The sequence below is a fragment of the Pseudorasbora parva genome, chromosome 23, assembly GCF_024679245.1.
Source record: "Pseudorasbora parva isolate DD20220531a chromosome 23, ASM2467924v1, whole genome shotgun sequence".
In the NCBI taxonomy this organism is placed as follows: Eukaryota; Metazoa; Chordata; class Actinopteri; order Cypriniformes; family Gobionidae; genus Pseudorasbora; species Pseudorasbora parva.
Window position 1 is genome coordinate 21,476,587 of NC_090194.1, and position 21,350 is coordinate 21,497,936.

The 21,350-nt window shown below is 37.7% G+C and overlaps 1 protein-coding gene across 10 annotated transcripts in view; it reads right to left on the bottom strand.

Annotated features, from left to right (window-relative positions):
* The window catches only part of nrg1 (neuregulin 1), a 96,973-nt gene that overhangs the window by 35,653 nt on the left and 39,970 nt on the right, over window positions 1–21,350 (bottom strand). For 6 of the 10 annotated variants that reach the window (XM_067434285.1, XM_067434281.1, XM_067434280.1 and 3 more), the window contains exons 2-3: window positions 12,168–12,342; window positions 11,688–11,809 (exon numbers count right to left, since the gene is read on the bottom strand). In XM_067434285.1, the coding sequence (XP_067290386.1) occupies window positions 11,688–11,809; window positions 12,168–12,342 (297 nt within the window). Of the gene's footprint in view, window positions 1–2,223; window positions 3,524–11,687; window positions 11,810–12,167; window positions 12,343–18,748; window positions 18,975–21,350 lie in introns of those variants that run through there. The other 4 variants (XM_067434288.1, XM_067434289.1, XM_067434286.1 and 1 more) reach the window with 2 other exon arrangements.

Below are 21,350 nucleotides of genomic sequence, written 5' to 3' on the forward strand. Positions count from 1 at the left end.
CCAGCATATATTAGTTCTCAGCTAATGTCCCTCATGCGTGTCGAGTGTTTTGAATAATGATGTGACCTGAGCGCTCTCTTCTCACCATCAATAGTAGACACGCCCCTTACCTGCTGATTGGCTACAAGTTTGTTATTGGACTCGGCCTGAGACCGTTTTGTAAAACGGTTTTGAAATAACACTTACCCCACCTTTAAGTGTACAGTGCTTTGTACTCATATATTTGAATTGGTCTTAACTTTAGCAAACTAATTCATAAATTAAAATTATCAACCTAAATATTTTTAGTAGTGGAAACTAAATCAATAAATCAATAAATGCTACCTTGCTAATTGGTAATATAATGCTTTGAGTACAGCAATAAAACATTTAACATACTGTGTATCTGTTCTTAAATTATAAGCTCATGCTCGTAACCATGATAGTAAAACACCAATATAATAGAAATTCTTCTAAACTAACATAGCAAACCATTAAACACTACTAAATCTCCACCTTAACATTAATCTTGCACAAAAAAACACAAAATAACCCTTAATTTTGGCATTTACTTTTAAGTATCAGGCAAAGCATGCTGGGAAATAAAAATCCCAGCCCAGTTTCAGTTAAATTTAAGTTCAAATAAAAGTTATTTAAAACCTAAAACTCAGAATGTATCAGAAAAGAAAGTTCCAAATACTCATAAAAGTGAATTTGATTTAACTCGTTTAATTTGAGTTGGTTGTACTCAAACAAATTAATTATTTTGCATGTGTCTTAAAGCGTGTAGTAAAGCAATTTCTATTTAACATGTTTAGATTTAAAACAACTTTCAATAAGCAACTGTTCATAAAATCACAGGCTTTTGAGTGCTTATGTACATGTAATGTATTAGTACAATGAAGTACTAATGCAATACATGATAAGGTAAATTGCATGTATAGAACATACAAGCATCACACACCCATGATGCATATATATATTTCTATCCTGATCTTTCATCTCACAAAAATCATGATGTATTTCATCAGGCTTAGAATCACTTTAACTAAAGCTTCCTTGTTAGTCAGCTGATCTGCTGTCTGTTATTGATTTAGACTGAAATGTCCAACAAAACCGATTGCATTTCCATTTCAGGCCTAGACGATTGATCACAGTGCTTGCAGTGGGAGGGTCTTTGAGCTTCCCAGCAGCACTTGATTCAAGCAAAGTGTGCATCTGCAGCCATGTGAGGCAAAAAGCTGAGGTGAAGTAAGGTTATGAAGATCGAGTCATGGAAGAGCTCTGGCCCACCTGAAATACTCTGAGCTCTGAGCAAAAAAAGACTGTTAAGTCAGATCAGTATTACTATAATTTAACATAAGAAGCCGTTTCAACCTCTGACAGATAAAGTGAGATAATCCAATCTCTGAAATGATTCAAGTAGAACTCTCAGTCCAAGAGAACTAAAGGGCTTGGATTTGCATAATAATGAGCTCTGGCCTGCAGACACATTCTTAGCATCATTATCAGGCCGACTTCAGGAAACTTCTTACAGGATGACAGTGCATTGCTGAACATTGCTAAAAGTGGCAGAGCAGACCTCTCTTTTTCAAAAAAAAGAGAGAAAAAAAAGGAAAGGGAGGGAGATCCAACATCCTAGAGTGGAAGTCTGGCAGTCCTCCAGCCATTATAATTCTTTAAGCTCTCAAAGTCACGGTGGAAAGCAGATAGTATTACTGACGATCATCTTTCTCTGGAAGGGTATCGGCTAGTCTTTGTGGAGACTCTGACCTTGAAATGAAGCAGAGCCAACAGGAAGTGTCTTCCTCTCACTGCAGCACTGCTGCATTATCACACACTTATGTGGCGTAGTCTGATGCAACTCATGTGGGCAGGTAACTGGTAATCGTGGTTAAATTTGATAACAATTGTCAAGCAGCTTCAAAGGGGCGTCTGCGTCACTATCGACGCCCATCTCGAGTTAGATATACTTCCAGGGCTTAGTCACAGGAGTGTGCAGCACGACTGACAAGATACAACACGTCTGATTTGAAGTGACATACTACACAGCGGCACTCACATCCGGCTCTTACCATACTATGAAACAAGTTGCTTAAATGTACAAACAAAGAATGTTCTTCGATTCTGTATGAATTGACTATCGGGGGTATATGTGACCATTTTCATTATTCAAGGCAGATACTGCAATTTGATAAATTTGAACATTTTCACAACCCCAAAATGAACACAGATTGTACTTACATGTCTTTGGAACAATCTCGTTAGATTCCAGAGTTTGAGAAGGATATTGGTTTGCAGTGCCATTCTGGACAGGTTTGAAGGTGCTCTTTGGGCTGGGTGGAGACACAGAGTTCGTGTGAACAGTCACTGCTGCAGTGGGTGTTAAAATTGCCACCTTAGATGAGGGGACCTCAAAGGGACCGGCCGTGGACTCCCCCTCCACAAAGACTTTGGGCTGTCCTGGGACAGTCGACGGGGTGACCGTAGAAGGTGAAACTGATAATGGTCGAGTGTAATTAATTATAGGATCCTGTCCTATGCGCTTGGGATCAAGGTGGGTCGGTGGCTCGTATTCAAAGATCTTGTCCACAAAGACCCACTTGAGGCCAGCGGTGCAGAGAGCCAGACTCAGCAAGCAGGCCAGGATGGGCAGGATGCAGATTTTTTCAGAGCGGACGCAGCTACTCACCCGCTCCAGATCAAGGCACACACAGCACACAGGCAAAGGCATGCATCCCAGAGGACCGCGCTCGGAGCCGTCGCCATTCGCCGGCACGTCCTCTTCCGCTTCCTCGGGCGTCTCTTTCGTGGAGACCTCAGACAAGGCTTCTGAAGGAGCCTCTTGAGATGCAAGTCCGGCTGAGATGTCCTCTGTCGCTTCCGACTTCATCTCTCCCCCTCGTTCGTCTCAGAAGCAGATGTGCAGCAGACCTCCCTCTAGTGCTGCGGCAGCAGCAGCAGGCATGCTGCCTCATAAAGTGTTCTTTCCATTATCAGATCACCAGCGAGGGGGAAGGGACTCGGACACGATGCTCAACTGACTAACCTCGTTACTAAAGAGAAAGAGGAAGACTTCTGTTGCACTAATTTCTGTTGCCCAGGTCGCTCTCACAGTCTCCAAAGGAGCAGGAAGAAAAACAGAGGCAGCAAGTCTATAAATAAGGCATATGCTCCGAAGGCAGATGTGTGAGGCCGCCCCAGGGTGGATCCCGCCTCAGAGCGTGTCAGAGAAGTCCGGAGAGAGTGCAGCACTCACCTGGGGGCAGGGCTGAAGGAGGGGGCTGCGCTTCATGCTGTCACGCTTTGCCAGCCTCTGCTGAAAAAGCTGAATCATCCGCAAGCAGCAGGTGTATGTCCGATTAAAGCGCCGGCTCCTTGGAGCGGAGTAAGAGCCAGTCGTTAAAGACTTGCGCACAGTACCACAGGGAAGGACGAGGAGATAGGAGTGAAGATTACACACACCCCTTTTTACACCCCTCCTCTTTCTCCCTCTCCTTATCTATCACACCAACACACACGTTCTGTCTCTCATTCTGTCTGGTGTCTCTCTCCTCTCACACTATGAACACAAAGCAGAGAGTCGGGCAAGTCTGCGCTTGATCCAATTAGGAAGAATGGCAGCGAATGAGACCGTCTCTCTCTCTCTCTCTCTCTCTCTCTCTCTCTCTCTCTCTCTCTCTCTCTCATTGATTATTCTGTGGATGAGGATAGAGTTGTATCACACACACCAATGGGACACTTTCTCAGGGGAATATGCTGCTATTGTTTCTATTAGTGGTCGAGTGATATGCTTTTTTTCAATGGCTAATAACCAAAACTGTATCTAGAAGGCAGGATGGACGATGGTAGACACAATTACAATTATACAGTATGCATGAGTAGGTAGTTGACACACTTTTTCCACATTTCTTTTCCTCTAAAATTAAAAATGATATGACTATATATGATTAAAAAACCCTTTTTTTGTTACATTTTTGCTTACATTTTTCACAATTTGAAAATGTTGTCTTCTACCCTGTGGTGCAACAAATAATTTTTAAATGACAAATATTCATAGTTAATTCAATATTAAATAATTCATAAACTGCCATTTAAAACTCTTCACAAGGTAGATGTTGCCACTGACACAAATGATCAGATTTGAAGAATTATCTTTACTCAAAAACACTGCAGTGGAGCTGATAATAAATATGAATAAAACATGAATGGAAATGTTTCATCATTCAATCAAATGCCAGTTTTTAAAATCACAGAGCTGATGTTTAAAGGCTAAATTGATTTGTTTGAGTAATGCTGGTATATATTCGGTTTGTCCTTTACTGTTCTATAATCACATTTGCCTCTACATGCTGAAGGAACGCTGACTCAGGAACAGAGAGATCACGGGCGGTCCAGAACCCCCATCCATGACCAATAAATACTGGATGAGGAAAAGACTCCATAGGGAATACTGCAGCCACACCGGAAACTAGTGTGCTTTAATATAATGAGGCGTTTTCTTTACACGTCACACATAATGTAAGAACAAGGGCTTTACTAATGAACTGTTTTTCACTATTATGTAGTGCAAATAGTTCATTATTAGTCTTTCATTGCCATTAGATTAATTTGCTTCAGTGATCTCAAAATGAAGTCATTTTAACAGTTAACACAGTGTAATTCATCTTTAAGGCCATTGCATAATATGGAAGCATAAAAGTGATTATATAACAAAAGGCTGAATGATTTAACAAGCTGAATATTAAAAACACAAAACAAGTTAATAAATTAAGGCACTCTGAAACTAAACTAAGTTCTGTTTCAGTTGAGCTTAAAATGCTTTTCTTTTTTGATTCTTGTGATGTATGGGAAGAATGTCACCAAAAATGTCCTTTTCTTTGTGCAAAACATAATATCTTTTTTTTGATTTGATTTTGCAGTATGACTTGACAGGTTTCATTTTCATTTTCACCTGTTCGAAACATGGGGATCTCCAAATCTTATCACAGACAGAGGCCATCTGTTTAACAGATTAGTCAGATTCAGACTCATCCTTGGCGTCATCACTGTCTGTGTACGTTTTTAGATGATCTTTACATGATGACGTTCAAACTCACTATCTTATGCACACAAATATACACATTCCCCTTGACATTAACTAAGCCCTCCAATACTGATGTGGACTGATAACTTGTTACCATTATCAGATGAGCTGGGATTAGTGACCACACAACATGTGGCATTGAGCAAAAGCCCTTGCAGGGGTAAATGAAGCAGATACTGAGGGGTTTAAGTCCCCTCAGGCCTGTTAAGATGTCCCATGTCTCATTGCCATTAGGCTAGGAATCAAATGCACACAAGGTGTGTGTATGCAGCAGGGTCATAAGGTCAGGTCAACAGCCGTGACCCCTCACTCTCACAGAAGAGAGGAAGTGAACTCTCATTGTATGGACAGATGCTAATGTCCTGCCGGACATACTCACAAACAACTAAAGAAAATGTTGTACAAATTCCTTATTAAACGAATGTTTATGTTTACAAACACAATTTAGTGACAGCTGTGATGTGAAACAACTACCGTGCATCTCACTGCACTGAATCAAACTATAACCTTAGTTTACATGTCAAAACTAGATCTACAAGTGAAGGAGGACAACAATGGTTCAGAAAATTACTTCTTAAAATAAGCTACCCCATTGGTTACATCAGACTAAGAATATAATTTTCAATTACTGAATATGTTAATATTAAATATATAAAGAGGAAACTAAAGAGGTCTATATAAAAAATTTTTTACGGTGGAGAAAATTAGAGAATGTTGGAAAATGTACAATTCATTCCATGAAAATGACTGATAATTATTATATGTAGCATAACCTCATAATTTTATATTTAATATACTTTACATATGAAGGTTACTGGTTTAATAATGTGGGATAGACAGTGTTGCCACAGTTACTTTCAAAATGTAATCTGATTACTGATTACTCCTTTAAAAAGTTACTTAGTTACTTTACAGATTAATTGATTTTAAAAATAAATAAGTAACATTACAAATTACTTTATTAGTTACATTCAGCTGCCTCAATATAGAAATGACAACCTTTTTTGCCAACACTCACTTTATTGGAAGTGCATTTTTAATAGTAACGTCAACAATGTATCTCCTGACATTTTAAGTTGAAATTAAACAATATTTTCTGAAAAAATATCTCCTCGAGATGCAAGAAGAAAGCAAAAATATATATTTAAATTTTTTTACTAAGGAAAATGACTAAAATAGTAACTGTCTTGGATAAATTATTTTAATCTGATTACTAGTTTGGAAATAGCAACGCTTTAGATTACTCGTTATTGAAAAAATGGTCAGATTAGAGTAACGCGTTACTAAGTAATAGGTGCCAAAAAGGGTGCCAAGCATGCCAAATTTAAATAAAGTTCAAGTCATGACAAAACTTTGATTTCTAGTGAGTAAAGATGCAGGAAGTTGAATGAATTATTTACGGCGAAAAATGGCGAAAAAGAGATGACCTGGAAAAATCTCTGATCAGTACGGTGAAGTAGCATCGGTCCGGAAGGTGATGGGTTACTGCTGCATTAGGAGATGAGTTGCTTTTCATGCCAAACACGTCAAGGCAAGAGTTTTATTAAACACGGAACAAGGTCTCGGGCACCAATTCAATAACGTTGCCTTTCTCTGCTGACTCACAAACACGGAGAGCTTTTAAATAAATAGAGAGGCCTTTTGTCCTGCGCTGTCACTGAGCAGTGAGACTGGAGTCAGACACACACAGCGTCACGTCTGACTGTGTGTTCATGCCCTCACCTCCAACAGCCCGCCCGACTGGAGCCGCTGCTGCATGATCATCCATCTCACATGCTCTCACGCATACACATACAGTCACACAATAACACACGCACACACCGATTGAGGGCCCAGTTAAGTGCGTAATGGTGAGTTTACAAGAATTTAAATTCAACATGGTCCTGGTCTTATTGATTCATTAGTGCATGTTATTTCAAAGAAAAAATTGTTTCTGCCTTGAATAATTCCGCACAATGTAACTCAAATGACGAATATCCTGTTGCACATGGGAAAATCCTGCATTACAGAAATAAAATGGCTTGCAAATGGTGTTTCACACCAAGCACTGAAAACATTAGTATTTTTTAACAGTTTCTTGGATATGTTTTCCAGTAAAAATATGTAAACTTTAAAAATAGTTTTTAAAATGTTCTTAATTTAAGTAAATTTCAATATTATTTATCGAGAAATTCTTATTTTCAAATTCTAACAGTCATTTTTTTTGCAATAAAGTTGAATCACATCTAGCACCTATACTGAAGGACTTTCCAATCAGAGGTCTATAATAAAACTAATCTTTTAATTTCACAGAATGCTTCATCAGCAAATTAATAAGCAGAAGTACCCACGCATTCACAGAAAAAAGCTTACTTCCACGTTGCAACATAAGATAAATATATGACCAACATTATTGGCTTGTGCAAAATTAACTTAATTTATGTTTCTGTTCATTAGTCCAAAAGACAAAATAGATATAGAACAATGAAAGAAATGGCTACAATGTCTCTTAAAGCCTTTCAGAATCACACTGCTGATGCATTAGTCCGTTTATCATGGTAATGATGTTTCTATAAAAGCCAAACTCTCCTGATCTTGCTGCAGTGCGGAGCGCAGCACTCAGCGTGCTGTAATTATTCATGCGGTCTGGAGGTGCAGTGTGTTCCTTCAGAGCTTTTCCCAAACGGCTTTTCCCAAAGTGTGGCGTGAGAGCTTGTCTGCACTGGGCACGCTACAGTGGAGATACAAACCGCTGCAGTAACACCTCTTCGCCTACAGTACTGTAACGCTCTCCACAGGGTAGCCTGACCCACATCCAGTCAAGCATCACTATTGCTATTGCTAGGTTAGTGATTTAAGCAACCACCTAGAACATAGCAAAGCAACCCCGTAGGCCTAGGTTATCCAGAACAGAGGTTGAACGATTGATTGGCTTTGCCGATGAATCGGTACAAATAACCAATTGCTGGAACAATCAGTTATCGTCAAAAATCTACACCAAAAGTTCTGTGTTTGGTTCGTTGCTGAAGTGGCTGGTAATGGTCCGCTGGCATTATACAGTAAAAGAGCGGTCTCTAGAGGCAAAATAAAAACCATCAAGGAAGTCTTGTGGTGTTTGTTTTGACACGTGATGCGGCGCACTGCACCGGCCGGGACACTTCAGATACAGATTTAAAACATAGACAACGAAATGGTATACGATAAACTACAATAAATATTTTCTTATTACAAAGTACTTAATTTGTTGACTAGACGATGCATTAGTGGAGAACAGAGGTATGTTTTCCATCGAGGCTGAGAGGATGCTAACATAAATACCTCAAAAGGTCAAAACAATGTGACAAAAACAAATGCAAGTCCGACCCAAATGTTAAGTGTGACGATTGTTACCTATTTGCATTCGTTTATATCCAGCTGGTTGCATTTATGCATTCGCTATTGAGCGAAGTTGCATATTTAAACTTTTTTTACCTTCCTAAAATCCATTATTGGTCGACCTCTAATCCAGAACACCCTAGCAACTCCTCAGAGAGGCCTTGGCAACCACCCACAACACCCCGGCCATTTGGCAGTGGAGAACCACTCACCAAAATGTACTTCATTCTGATCCAGTTTGGCCTTCATCTTATAATACTGCATTTCTCTCATCTCTTGTTATCCTTTCATATTTTGTCTATCACTAATCGGCAGTCCTCCACAGAACTGTCTAGACACTGTAATTGAAACCTGACCTGTTCAGATGACCACTTACAAAAACATTCAGACATATGTAGAGAATGTAACGAATGAAACTGGGTCCAAATACCACACATATGACATCTTTCCTTGTCTTTGCAGAATGTCTTATCCTGCAGTACAGCTGCACTTTACTGATCCAGACCACATAACAGCAGAAACATCTACGCATGAGCTCATATATAGCCACTGGAGCTCTGCTGAGACAAAACACACATGAAACCGGCCCTAAAATGTCACTCATAATTGTTTTACAGGGGGGGGGGGGGGGGGGGGGGGGGGCATGATGTCATTTCAGCATTTATCAGTGCTAGAGTGTGATTTTAGAGTCCAATAATGGAAATGTTAGTGTTTTTCTTCCCGGAAATGTAATTCCCGTCTGAACTTTCTCTTGAGTTTATGTGGAGGTCTTGACCGCTGCTGAAGACACTGCTTTGGCACAAAATCACACAAATTTAAGTCTAATCTTCAATTAGATACTTTGTCAATATCCATCAGCTCTGTGGATGGAAATTTCATTGTAATAAAAAGGTGTTACTTGAAAAAAATGCTGAAAGACATGTGATCCACTGGAATATAATACCAGATGTGCCATCAGAGCAATGGAGAGAGGCTGTTTCCTTGAAATGGGTCAAATGAGAAGCTTTGATGAATTTGGTGGAAGTCTATGAGGAAGAGTCTAATGGTGGCCGGAGGTCTCACATTACCAGAGAGGACCGCTTACATGGAAAACCTGAGGGGAAACTACTCAGACAAAATACCACAAATCAATAAAGTGTAAATGCAGATCCATAAGTTCAGAGATTCGGCCTTGGTTTTAGGGCTTTGTCTAGTTCTGGGTGCGACCGGGTACTTCTGTTCTGTGGACAAACCTCAGCATGTCTCTAACTCACAGACAATTACTGACCACTATCACCACAGGAAAACTGTTATCGTACTGCGCAGCATGAACATCACATCCTCTCTACAAAGCCTTGTAAGGATAATTGAAGTTAAACTAGGTAGGGTCCCTAAAAGTCTGGCCCCCAAATGCTGAAATCACATTCTGGGGGATGTTTGTCAGAAGGATATCAGAAACGTGGCTGCATGTGTTCGCATTTTATTTTGCATTTCACGGAGAAGCAGCACAGATCCTGCTCCTAGTTTCTGCTGTATATGGCAGCAATGGAGGACGTATGACATCATAATGATCTCAACATGTTAAACTACATACAATTATTTTGACATCCTAAAATAATGCGCAACAATGAGCGATCCTTCATAAAATCCTTCTACTAAGGGTTCTGCCAAATCAATAATCTTTGCTCTGTCTTTATTCTTTATTCTTTACCAGGTTTGTAAGAGGTGTGCAGTAATTAACATTAACAGACTGACCGGTCGTTGCTGTTCTAATACCCGAGGGAAGACACTTTTTTCTTTTGGCAATCATTCAAATGCACTGCTCACTAATTGAAAAAAGGCATTAAGAAACCAGATTACGGAGCAGGAAACTGATCATTTTTGCAATGTTGCGACTGGGCTGGAAGAACCCAACTTAGCTTTCAGGAGATATTTATGACTCACTGTTTAGACTTTTAGACTCACAACCCATAGATGATCAATATCACAATTGTGGCTGTATTACATTTGTGGATGTAACTAAGCAGACAGAATAAGTTAAGTAGATTGTTATATCTTTCTGTGGAAACTGTGAGGGGTGTTTGCTTATGCAAAATTCCCCACAACGCTACAGTATTTTCGGTTGTTTCCAGGGCATTGCTATGCTATCGCTAATGCGTTATGAGAGTTTTTTAGTGCATTGCTAAGTGGTTACCACATACTTCTTCTATGTAAGGACTGTTGAGTGCATGAAGTGTCCAAAATTCCAGGTAAATAAGTGCATCATCCAGGTATTTAAAGTGCACATCTTCTTGTTGGAATTTTCAGTGTGATGTGATCACACTACTCACACTATTTACTGTATATTACAAAATTGCACAAGTATGCAAATTGGGACTCATTGATATGGTCTTCAGATATGGTTCAGAAATAGGAAGACAACTTAAAGCAAATAAATCTGTTTGAAATCAATGTATTTGAATTTTAAACAAGCTTAACCTACAGAAAACGACCCTCTTGTGTTGCGAGAGGTGATGGCATGCTCTAGATGCAAATATTATGTGAAATTCTTAAGCTTTACAATGCTTTACAGGGTGATTTGCTGTTCAACATGGACATATCTTCTAATTGTATTATTATTATATCAGTGTGGGCTTTTAAATTATTTAAGAATTAAAGCTAAAGAAATGTAAAGATACATAAAAAAACTATAATTATTAAAACTATAATACTCCCTAATTTATATATAAAGTAACTGAGTCAAAGTCATAGGCCATACAATGGTCCAAACAAATAAATAAGCCACATTATTTCACCAACGTTATATAGGAGAGAATACGCCATTTAGGACAAAGAGAATTACTAGAATGAATCGAACTTTCAAAAATGACATGAAAAGGAGGACTGTTAAAGATGACCGATTCATTAGAATGAATCGGATGTACCAGTGCTACATACAAGATAGAGTTTAGTGTGGTTGATGACCTCCTCTCGCTCAGCAATAAAGCATTAATGTGACATTAAAAACAGCATTTGTTGCACTACACCACTAATAGTTTCTCAAGCAGCATTCATATACATTGTGGTTGTGACTTTCAAGAGCCAAGTGAAAATGCTATTAAAATGCTCAAGAAAAGTGAATTATGCTATATGTATTTGTAAAAATGCACTGCACAAAGTATATAAATAGAACAGATGTGGTGATTAATTTCCACAGCATTAGTAGCCTATATTTTGGCTTCACGGTGTGGCAACGCCACCGATTTGCACATTATTGATTTTAATGCTAGTGAAAAGGATGCACTCTTACTTTTGGTGATGGTTAGGGATGCTGTCGTATTTGTTTTTCCAAGGTTGTTGACTGCCTCACAGGTGTATAAACCAGCATCTGCCTCTGTGGACTTCCTGATCAATATCTCAGATATTTTCCCCCTGTGGAAAGTTACATAATGCTGGTTGCTTATATTGCAATTCAAGATGAACATTACCAACATATAGTATGCATTAGCAATATCTGAGTAAATACTTCTCAAAACTGCAACACTGTTCCAAGTAAAGACTGTCATGGTTAAGAATTGAATTAGGAAGGAGAATGTCAGCACAGGCCTGTTTGGATTATATTGGTTTAAACTTTGACAAACAGCTACCCACATACTGTAGCCTACTACACACAGGGCAGATATCTGTTCCTGTAAATGGAAAAATAAAATTTCTGACTCAATATTCTCTGAAGCCAAACCTTCATTCATCTTGAACAAAATAATGATATATTTAAATAGAAGGAACTTACTGCTTCTTTTTCCTAATCTTTATGCTTTTGGGTTTGTTTTTGCCAGTGATATCTTTCCCATTCTTGTACCACTTGATACTGGGCGCTGGGTTTCCCGCCACAATCTCACACTTGAGTACAGTCTTTTTTCCATCTTCCACTGTCACGCTCCGCAGGGTCTTCAACTTGGGTTCCGCTGAAACAAAAACACAATACAGAAGACAAAAATTACCCACAGAATGCCACTGTCAGTCACAAGGGTGAAACTTGCAACATTTCACCATAGGTCACCAATTATACTTCAATTATTTTTTAATGTAAAATGCTGTCCTCTCAGCAGTGTTACCAGATTGGGCAGTTTTGAATTTGATTGTGGAGGTCAAAATTGGTTTGGGAGGGTGGACAAAATTTGGGCTGGTTTGGGATCAGCGTTTTTCAAACATTTTCAATATAGCCTATTTGGTTAACAAACAGAACCTTAGTGTGCATGTACTCCATCCAATCAGTCATCATGATGTTATTAAACACACACACCCACTGCTAGTGTTAACATTGCCAACAAGCCTGCAAATAAGGCTTAAAATGAATCAGGATCTGATTTTGAACTGATCGCAATGGCAAAGTGTCATAAATATAAGTTGAAGTTAACAGTATTTGGCATGTTTTGATCCATTTTCCTCTTGCATTGTTCTCCTAGCAGAAAAATGTATTTATTGTCTTTTAAATGTATTTATTTTTATAATTTTTATTTGTCATCATTATTTATTTTTAAGGGGGTAAATGCTGCTTATCAACCTTGGTTGTCATGACAATTTAATTATATCGCATTCGTTTGGCAATGAATGATTTGGGCAGGTTTAGGAGCACTTTTGCGGTGGATATCGCTGACCCGATCTGGCAGCACTGCTACAGTAATATTTAGCACTATTTAAAAACAACAACAACAAAAAGAAAGCATAATCGGCCCCTCATCAGAGATGATTTATGATGCCATGAATCTAGCTAACTGTGTATACTGTATATTCAGTGGCCTGTAAGCATGGTAATGAGGAGCCATCAATGGTCTTACCTGTAATTATAGCTTTGCCACAATTACAATATAAGGACAAGTACAAATTAAAGTCTGGACCTTCATGAATTATGGACCAAAATGCATTGTTATACAAAAAGATTACATAAATCATTGAGAACCTGATACAATCAAAACAATATCTGTTAAGGCTGGCAGTTCAAATGGAAGAAAATGTGTGTAGAAAAAGTGAAGTTTGACTTCCTTTAGCAATTTAAAGTAGAAAATTCTGCCAAACTGAAAAGGTTCCATGCATGCTATCCTACAGAGAAAACAAATTGTTCATTATTATATTTGTATTATTTAATTTAATGATTTAATTATGTTATAAGTATTGATGAACTGCAGTAATCAACTTTACATGTATGAGTTTAAGTTATCATTAAGCTATGACAAGAAAAAATATGTATATAATAAATAAATATATATAGTCTATATATATAAACAATGGCTTGATTTCTTTGTATGTAATTTGTTTATACTCTGCCAAGAAAAAAAAAACCCGAATATGATGTGTAATGGCAAGTTCCTTTGTGACGCAGTGTGACAACACACAATAAAATATATCAATAAAATAAAGGGTGATGTCATGTTAAACAACTATGTAAAAAGGGCCCTGGGCATGACCCAAAATAAAAGCATGCGTATGCCATGACATGTTTCTTAATGAAAGAATAAGAGGGAAAACAGCATGCCATAGTTTAAAGTGGAAATATTACAATCTGACTTAAGGTGAAAATGAAAGGTGAAACTAAATGATGTCTCATGTTAACTTTAAACAGTAGGGGAAGTCTGTAGTCACTATAATTGGTAACACTTTAGATTAGAGTACAAACATCCACTATTAACCATGAATTTTTCCTTAATAAACTCCTAATTACTCACTGTAAAGTTGGGACACTGTACATATTGTGAATATAAAAGGAATGCAATAATTTACAATTCTCATAATTTTAGATTTAATTCACAATAGAATATAGATAACATATCAAATGTTGAAAGTAAAACATTTTGAAATTTCATGCCAACATCCTTTTTTTGAGGCTCAAGATATTGGCTCATTTTGGATTTAATGAGAGCTACAGATTCCAAAAAAGTTGGGACAGATACAATAAGAGGCTGGAAAAGTTAAATGTACATATAAGGAACATCTGGAGGACCAATTTACTGTATATTAGGTCAATTAGCAACATAATTGGGTATAAAAAGAGCCTCTCAGAGTGGCAGTGTCTCTCAGAAGTCAAGATGGGCAGAGGATCACCAATGCCGCTGTGAAAAATAGTCGAGCATTATCAGAAAGGAGTTTCTCAGAAAAAAAGTCAAAGAGTTTGAAGTTATCATCATCTACAGTGCATAATATAATCCAAAGATTCAGAGAATCTGGAACAATCTCTGTGCGTAAGGGTCAAGGCCGGAAAACCATACTGGGCCCTTAGATGGCACAGCATCACATACAGGAATGCTACTGTAATGGAAATCACAACATGGGCTCAGGAATACTTCCAGAAAACATTGTCGGAGAACACAATCCACCGTGCCATTCGCCATTGCCGGCTTAAACTCAATAGGTCAAAAAAGAAGCCATATCTAAAAATAATCCAGAAGCGCAGGCGTTTTCTTTGGGCCAATACTTATTTAAAATGGACTATGGCAAAGTGGAAACCTGTTCTGTGGTCAGACTACTCAAAATTTTAAGTTCTTTTTGGAAAACTGGGACACCATGGGGCGGCAGTGGCTCAGTGGTTCATGTAGGTTGTCTACAAACCAGAAGGTTGGTGGTTCAATCCCCGGTTCCACTTGACCAAGTGTCGAGGTGTCCATGAGCAAGACACCTAACCCCAGCTGCTCCTGACGAGCTGGATGGCGCCTTACATGGCTGACATCGCCGTTGGTGTGTGAATGGGTGAATGTGAGGCAAAAATGTAAAGCGCTTTGGATAAAAGCGCTATATAAATGCAGTCCATTTACCATGTCATCCGGACTAAAGAGGACAAGGACAACCCAAGTTGTTATCAGTGCTCAGTTCCGAAGCCTGAATCTCTGATGGTATGGGGTTACATTAGTGTGTGTGGCAACATCATAAAGAGGAAGATGCGACGAAGAAGACCTAAGACAGTTGAGCAACTAGAAGCCTTTATTATAAATGAATGGGACAACATTCCTCTTACAAAACTTGAGCTATTTGTCTCCTCAGTCCGCAGACGTTTACAGACTGTTATAAAAAGTAGATGGGATGCCATACAGTGGTAAACATGGCATTGTCCCAACTTTTTTAGGATGTATTGATGCCATGAAATTTAAAATCAACTTATTTTCCCCTTAAAATTATACATTTTCTAAGTTTAAACATTTGATACGACATCTATGTTGTATTCTGAAAAAAGATGGAAATTTGAAACTTTATCTATTCACAATTTGTACAGTGTCCCAACTTTTTTGGAATCAGATTTTGTAAGTTATTTATAAATGTATAAATTAGTTTACTCAAATGTTTCAAGTTGAGAGTAATTAAAATGTAAACCTAGTTCTGCTTACTTAAACATTACATTTATTATCTTAAAAAATGTAAACAACTGATTGCCTCAATTTTTTTGAGTTTTACCAACTTATTCGGGTTTGCACATTTAGGTATACGGTAGGATTAAGGAATGCAGAATATGGTCATGCAGAATAAGGCATTAATATGTACTTTATACTAATAATCTAATCTAATGTTATTATAACATTTATATAAACAAAACAAGCATCTATGGTACGACTCCATTTACGCAGCTACATAAACCTGTAAGTGTCTTGGGAATAAGATATCTTGCTGTTACTGCATAAAAGACGTCAGGATAAGAGAAGTTATAAGTCCGCACCAGCAGGTGGTGGTACAACAGTAATTACTAAAGTTTGAAGAGACATACAGATAACTAAAGATGAACAGCCCATATTTCATGAACATCTTTAAAAATCCCTTTTGTGTTGAACTCTTGTCCCAACTGCACAAAATCCCCTCCAACTATTCCCAGCTAAAAATGCAAGGAGATATGTTCTGAGAGATTCTATTGCCTTATCGTACTACACTTCCTATTGACAAGGTGCTTTTGATAACAAGAATCTTTAGCATAGCACAGTGATGACAGAAATACAGGCAGACTTCAGGCGTCATTTCTGTACAAACCTCTGCTGGGACACCTATTGGGTTTCCTTACGTACAGATGTCAGCACAGACATTCACAGGCACAATCCATTTGGTACGTTATATATGTGTGTAAAATCCACTGCCCTATCAAAAAAACTAATTATTGCCGTGATTATTATGTTTATTATATTACTAACCCCAATTTATGGAGTGTGTAACTTTTTATTTCTTAAACAACCATGTAGGAAGACATTTCATGGACATATTCCAGGATGACAATGTCATAATGCATCTGGCATGGAAATATCAATTTTTGGTCAAGATCTTGTATTGACAATACAATGAGTCCAGCACTCTGTAAAGTCACCTCAAGCACATCCCAAAAACATTCTATGAATTTAAGGTCTGGACTCGAAGGTGCCAATTCATGTTTGAAAATGATTCTTCATGCTCCCTTCCGACCATTCTTTTACAAGTTGAGCATGATAAATCTTGACATTGTCATCCTGGAATATGGCCATGATGTGGATTCCTACATGGCTGATTAAGAAATGAAAAGCTACACTCTCCATCAATTAGGGTTAGAAGAAACACTAAAACATGCCAAACACATAACATGCTAGAAACATAATAATCACAGCAATGATGATCCATTCATAGACTCTTAAGCATTTGCCTATTCAAATTCAAACAGACTTTTTTTGTGGCCAGGCAGTTTAACCTTATAAAATCATCGACAGATACCAGTGAATAACGTTATTTCTGTTTCCTCGCGATCTCTGGGTCCAGACCGCTGCCCGTCCAGCTGTTTCTTTATGTCACGGACGTGTTCCCTTTGGGGAAACTCCTACACTGTTTTTTAGGCCGCAAAATTGAGTCGGATCAGGGTCCACATTCCAGCAGACAGAGTGAAGAATTTCATGATCTAATATGAGCTTCAGACAGACAGATCTGCCAGTCATCTGATTTCCCCTGTTTCTATCAGAGATTTTTTCCTATAATAATACTAAAACTTTTGTAACTAAAGGGATAGCTAACTGAAGGAGTATTGTAGATTTTTGTAGATTTTTGGTCAACGTATGAAGTCAGTTCTCCTCAGGTGAGCAAAAGTGTACAGAAATCACATTAACCATTGACTTCTAACTATAACCAAAGAGTGCTACAATACTTCAGTCTTCATTTTAAACTCTAGATCTATTTTTGATCATTTTAAAGTATACATGTGCTATCTTTCTTTACAATAGATAAATGTTGCTTTGATATCTCATGGAAAGATATTCAGACATTTGTAAGGGTGAATCAAGAGTTCAAATACTTCAAACACAATTCCTCAAGTTTACATGCAAGCATGCTGGCGCCATGCTGAAACTCAACGAACAGGACTCATTTCATCCGGCTGAGATTCGTCAAAAAGCTGGCACGAGCGTGTTTCAACATGAGTGCATAACTGAATTAATGCAATTGAGTTCTTCACAATTCATAGAATCAGTTGTCACATTCTGCAGTGTGTCATACCTGTCATCAAATAAATTAAAAATTGACATTAAAAAGTAGACTATGAATGGAACAATCACTAACTTTCAACTCTTATCACAAGTAATGTTGATACTTATTAATCAATAACCAAGAGAGTGTGTTCAGTGACATACCCAAGACCACATTGAAAATAAGAGATTCAAATCGAATTTCAACTTGGAAATAAACAGTTAATTTAGGATTGTAGAGTTTGGCTCCCATTGAAGCAGAACGGATCATCTGAAATCATGCTGAAGAACATGACCCATGAAGCTTCAGTGCTTCTGTCATTAAAGAGAAGAAGACCTACCAAATACTAAGAACAGTGTTATGCTAATAATTGTAATTTATAATGATAAAAATGTAATGTAAAAAATCCCGCCTAATTCAACTTAGCTTCAGTTTCTGACTTCAATTTTTAGGTATAACCAAAATTGGCTAAAAGTAATTTAAAAAAACCTAGCTGAATCTTTTATAACGTAAAAATTAAGTTTAAACTATAGAAATGACTTGATGAGTTAAACAGGTTTTCATTACTTTTTTTTTTTTCAGTGTTACAGACCCCGCGGGTACTAAATGAACTCCAGACTATTACAGAAGCATCTGAAAGTTAAGCAGCCAGTGTGATAAGCAGGAAACCCTCTCCGTTAAGTCACCAGACCGGTGGGTCATGTTAATGGTTACAAACATTTCTGCCCTTTCTTGCTTGACAGAGTCACATGCGATCGAACATCACGGTGGATTGCAACACCTGTAACCAGAAAGCGCAACTCCCAAGTAAAGAGAGCTGTGCTCAGAAACGACTGAAATCTCAATAGTCTAGCTGTCAATCCATTCACACCACCTGAAAACTCTAGACGTTTCCCACACCTCAACAGAGCAGCCGCTTACCTTGCGGGGAGTTGTCGGACTTGTTTAAACTCTCAGAGTCCTTATCCTTTTTCTTTCCGCCACCTTTCCCTTCTTTACTTGCTTTTCTCTCAGACATGATGGCCTTTGGATCTGTCCTTTCTCCACTCCGTTCAGCTGTCAGTCAGTCAAAGTTGAGCGCGTGCTGTGAGCGTGGACTCCCTCCAGACAACTCTAGGACAGAAACTCTCCCTCGTCTGCATGTGTGTTTTACTGAGGAGAGGCGGGATCAACTCTCAATGTGTCAGATTTCCGCATGTCCCACGATACAGTGGAGTGGGCTGTACGAATCAGTGCACTTCTTTATTTGTAAATTAGTAACGGCCACTGTGTTGCCATATTAAAGCACTTTGAAGACTTCCTAATATTTGAAGACATGACTCAAATTCAGCTCTAATGATGCGGACAGCTGACACATGGGTGCTGTCATATACTGTACTCATAAACTGTGATTAAACAAACAAAGTACTGTGAAATGTGTTTATCATTGGAGAAGCATTGTACACACATAATACTTGTGTCTTCTTCTCTTTGGATGTGACGACACATCGCTGACATAAGCATGGCAAGTTCGACAAGACCAGACACGCTGGATTTCAGCTCATGACGTTGTCACAGTTTGATGTGGGTCTGTGGTCTTGTTTGACATGACGTGTAGGACAAATGTTAGAATACACCAACCAAAAAGATCATACCAATACTCCCACCATCCAGACCGAAACTCGAGTTTTTAACAGGGGTAAGTGCAACAGAAATATGCTGAACAACAGCAGATATAAATAACTTGAACTACACCGTAAATATCGAAATATATTTAAAATAAGACATGTACTGCTCATGTTGCTCTCCTAAACAAATCCTAAATATAAAATTCTATGGTTTAAAACAAAAATATGCCTAATTATTGAACTCTGGTTGCTGACACACAAGTGTGTGAATAATAATTCATGAAATATGCCTTTGAAAGTAGTAAAATGATGTGATACTGCACCTAAAATAATAAAATAAAATATATATTTTTTCTATAGTTTCCATACAGGATAACATCTATTCTTAGAGATGCACCAATATTTACATTCTGGGCCCGTATTCATAAAGAATCTTAATGCAAAGAGTAGCTCCTAGTGACATTCTAGAAATTTCTTAGAAATGTGGGCGTTTACTCTTAAAATTAACAAAAAATCCTAGCAAAGAAAAAAGTAATTCAGAAAGCATCTTAACCCTTAAAAGAGGTCTTAAGGTAAAATTTCTTAGGAGCACGGACGAGGACTTTTTAAGACGCTTAAGAGTTTCTTTAGCAGCGGAGAAAATGGCAGAAAAACAAAGAGGGAGAAGAAATATGTTGCAGACAATGGATGACAGTGAGTTAATAAGGCTATAGATTAGATCATGTTTGTGACGGATCTTATTAGAGCCATGCTAACATCTCCGACACAGCGCAGGAATGCCATAGCGCCAGAAATGAAAGTAATCGCTACATTACGATATTTGGCAGCTGGGAAAATGCAACAATGCCGCAGTGATGATTTAGGTCTGTCACAACCTTCTGTAAGCAGAGTGATCACACAAACAATTACATAGACATGCCAGCAATCGGAAAGAGTGGAACAATGTTTATAATTCTAAGCCAATCAAATATTTTATATTAAATTAACAGCATGGTAAATAATAAAAGGATTTATATACATATATATAATATGTGTGTGTATATGAGAGAGAGAACGGTAAAATAGAACAATTTGCGCTTAGAATAGACCCTATACTTAAAAGCGCTCCTTTTTTCCCCTTTTTGGAAAACCAACCAATCACAGTCTTCAAAAGACTGTGTCATACGTAGCAACGGGGTCAGCCCCGCCTCTTCACCAAGATAAAAGTTTTAGTATTTTCCTTGCTCAGAGTTGCTCTCAGATCGGTCCTGAATAGCTCTTAAGCTAAGACTCCTACGTAAAAGTTTTTAAGCTACGTTAGGAGTTTTCTGAGAGGACTCTTAGAATCTCTATGAATACGGGCCCTGGACTATAATTATTTTTATATTATGGCTTATAATTTTTATTTTATTTTATTAATAATAAAACATTAGTGAATGTAAAATAAAGTTACATGTTAGTTTATAAAACTACAAGTGAATTTAGCCATTACAACATATACAATATGGAAATAGATGTTGATTTGGAGATTTGTTAAAGATTACATTTAACAGCGTTATTAAATTATTCGTTTTTAAAGATTGCCTTTAAGTGAGCATTAGATGACGGTGAAGGTAATCTGCATGTATGAACAATGAAAATTAGTCTTAATAATTAAAAATCCAATACACACTGATATAATACATTAAACAAAATTGTAATATCAGCCCATAATCAATGTGTATTTATTCACAAATAAGCATTTTTACTTTTTATTTATTTATAATAAAGTATATTTATTTTTGTTATTGGTGCATTTCTTATTAAAATATTTGCATGATGAAATGTTTGAATGTTAATGTTTAAATAAATGCTTAATGACATAAACCTAACTAAAGATACATTCTCTAAAAGCAATAAGTAGCACAGGCACTTTTGCTTTTCAGTTGAATTTCTCC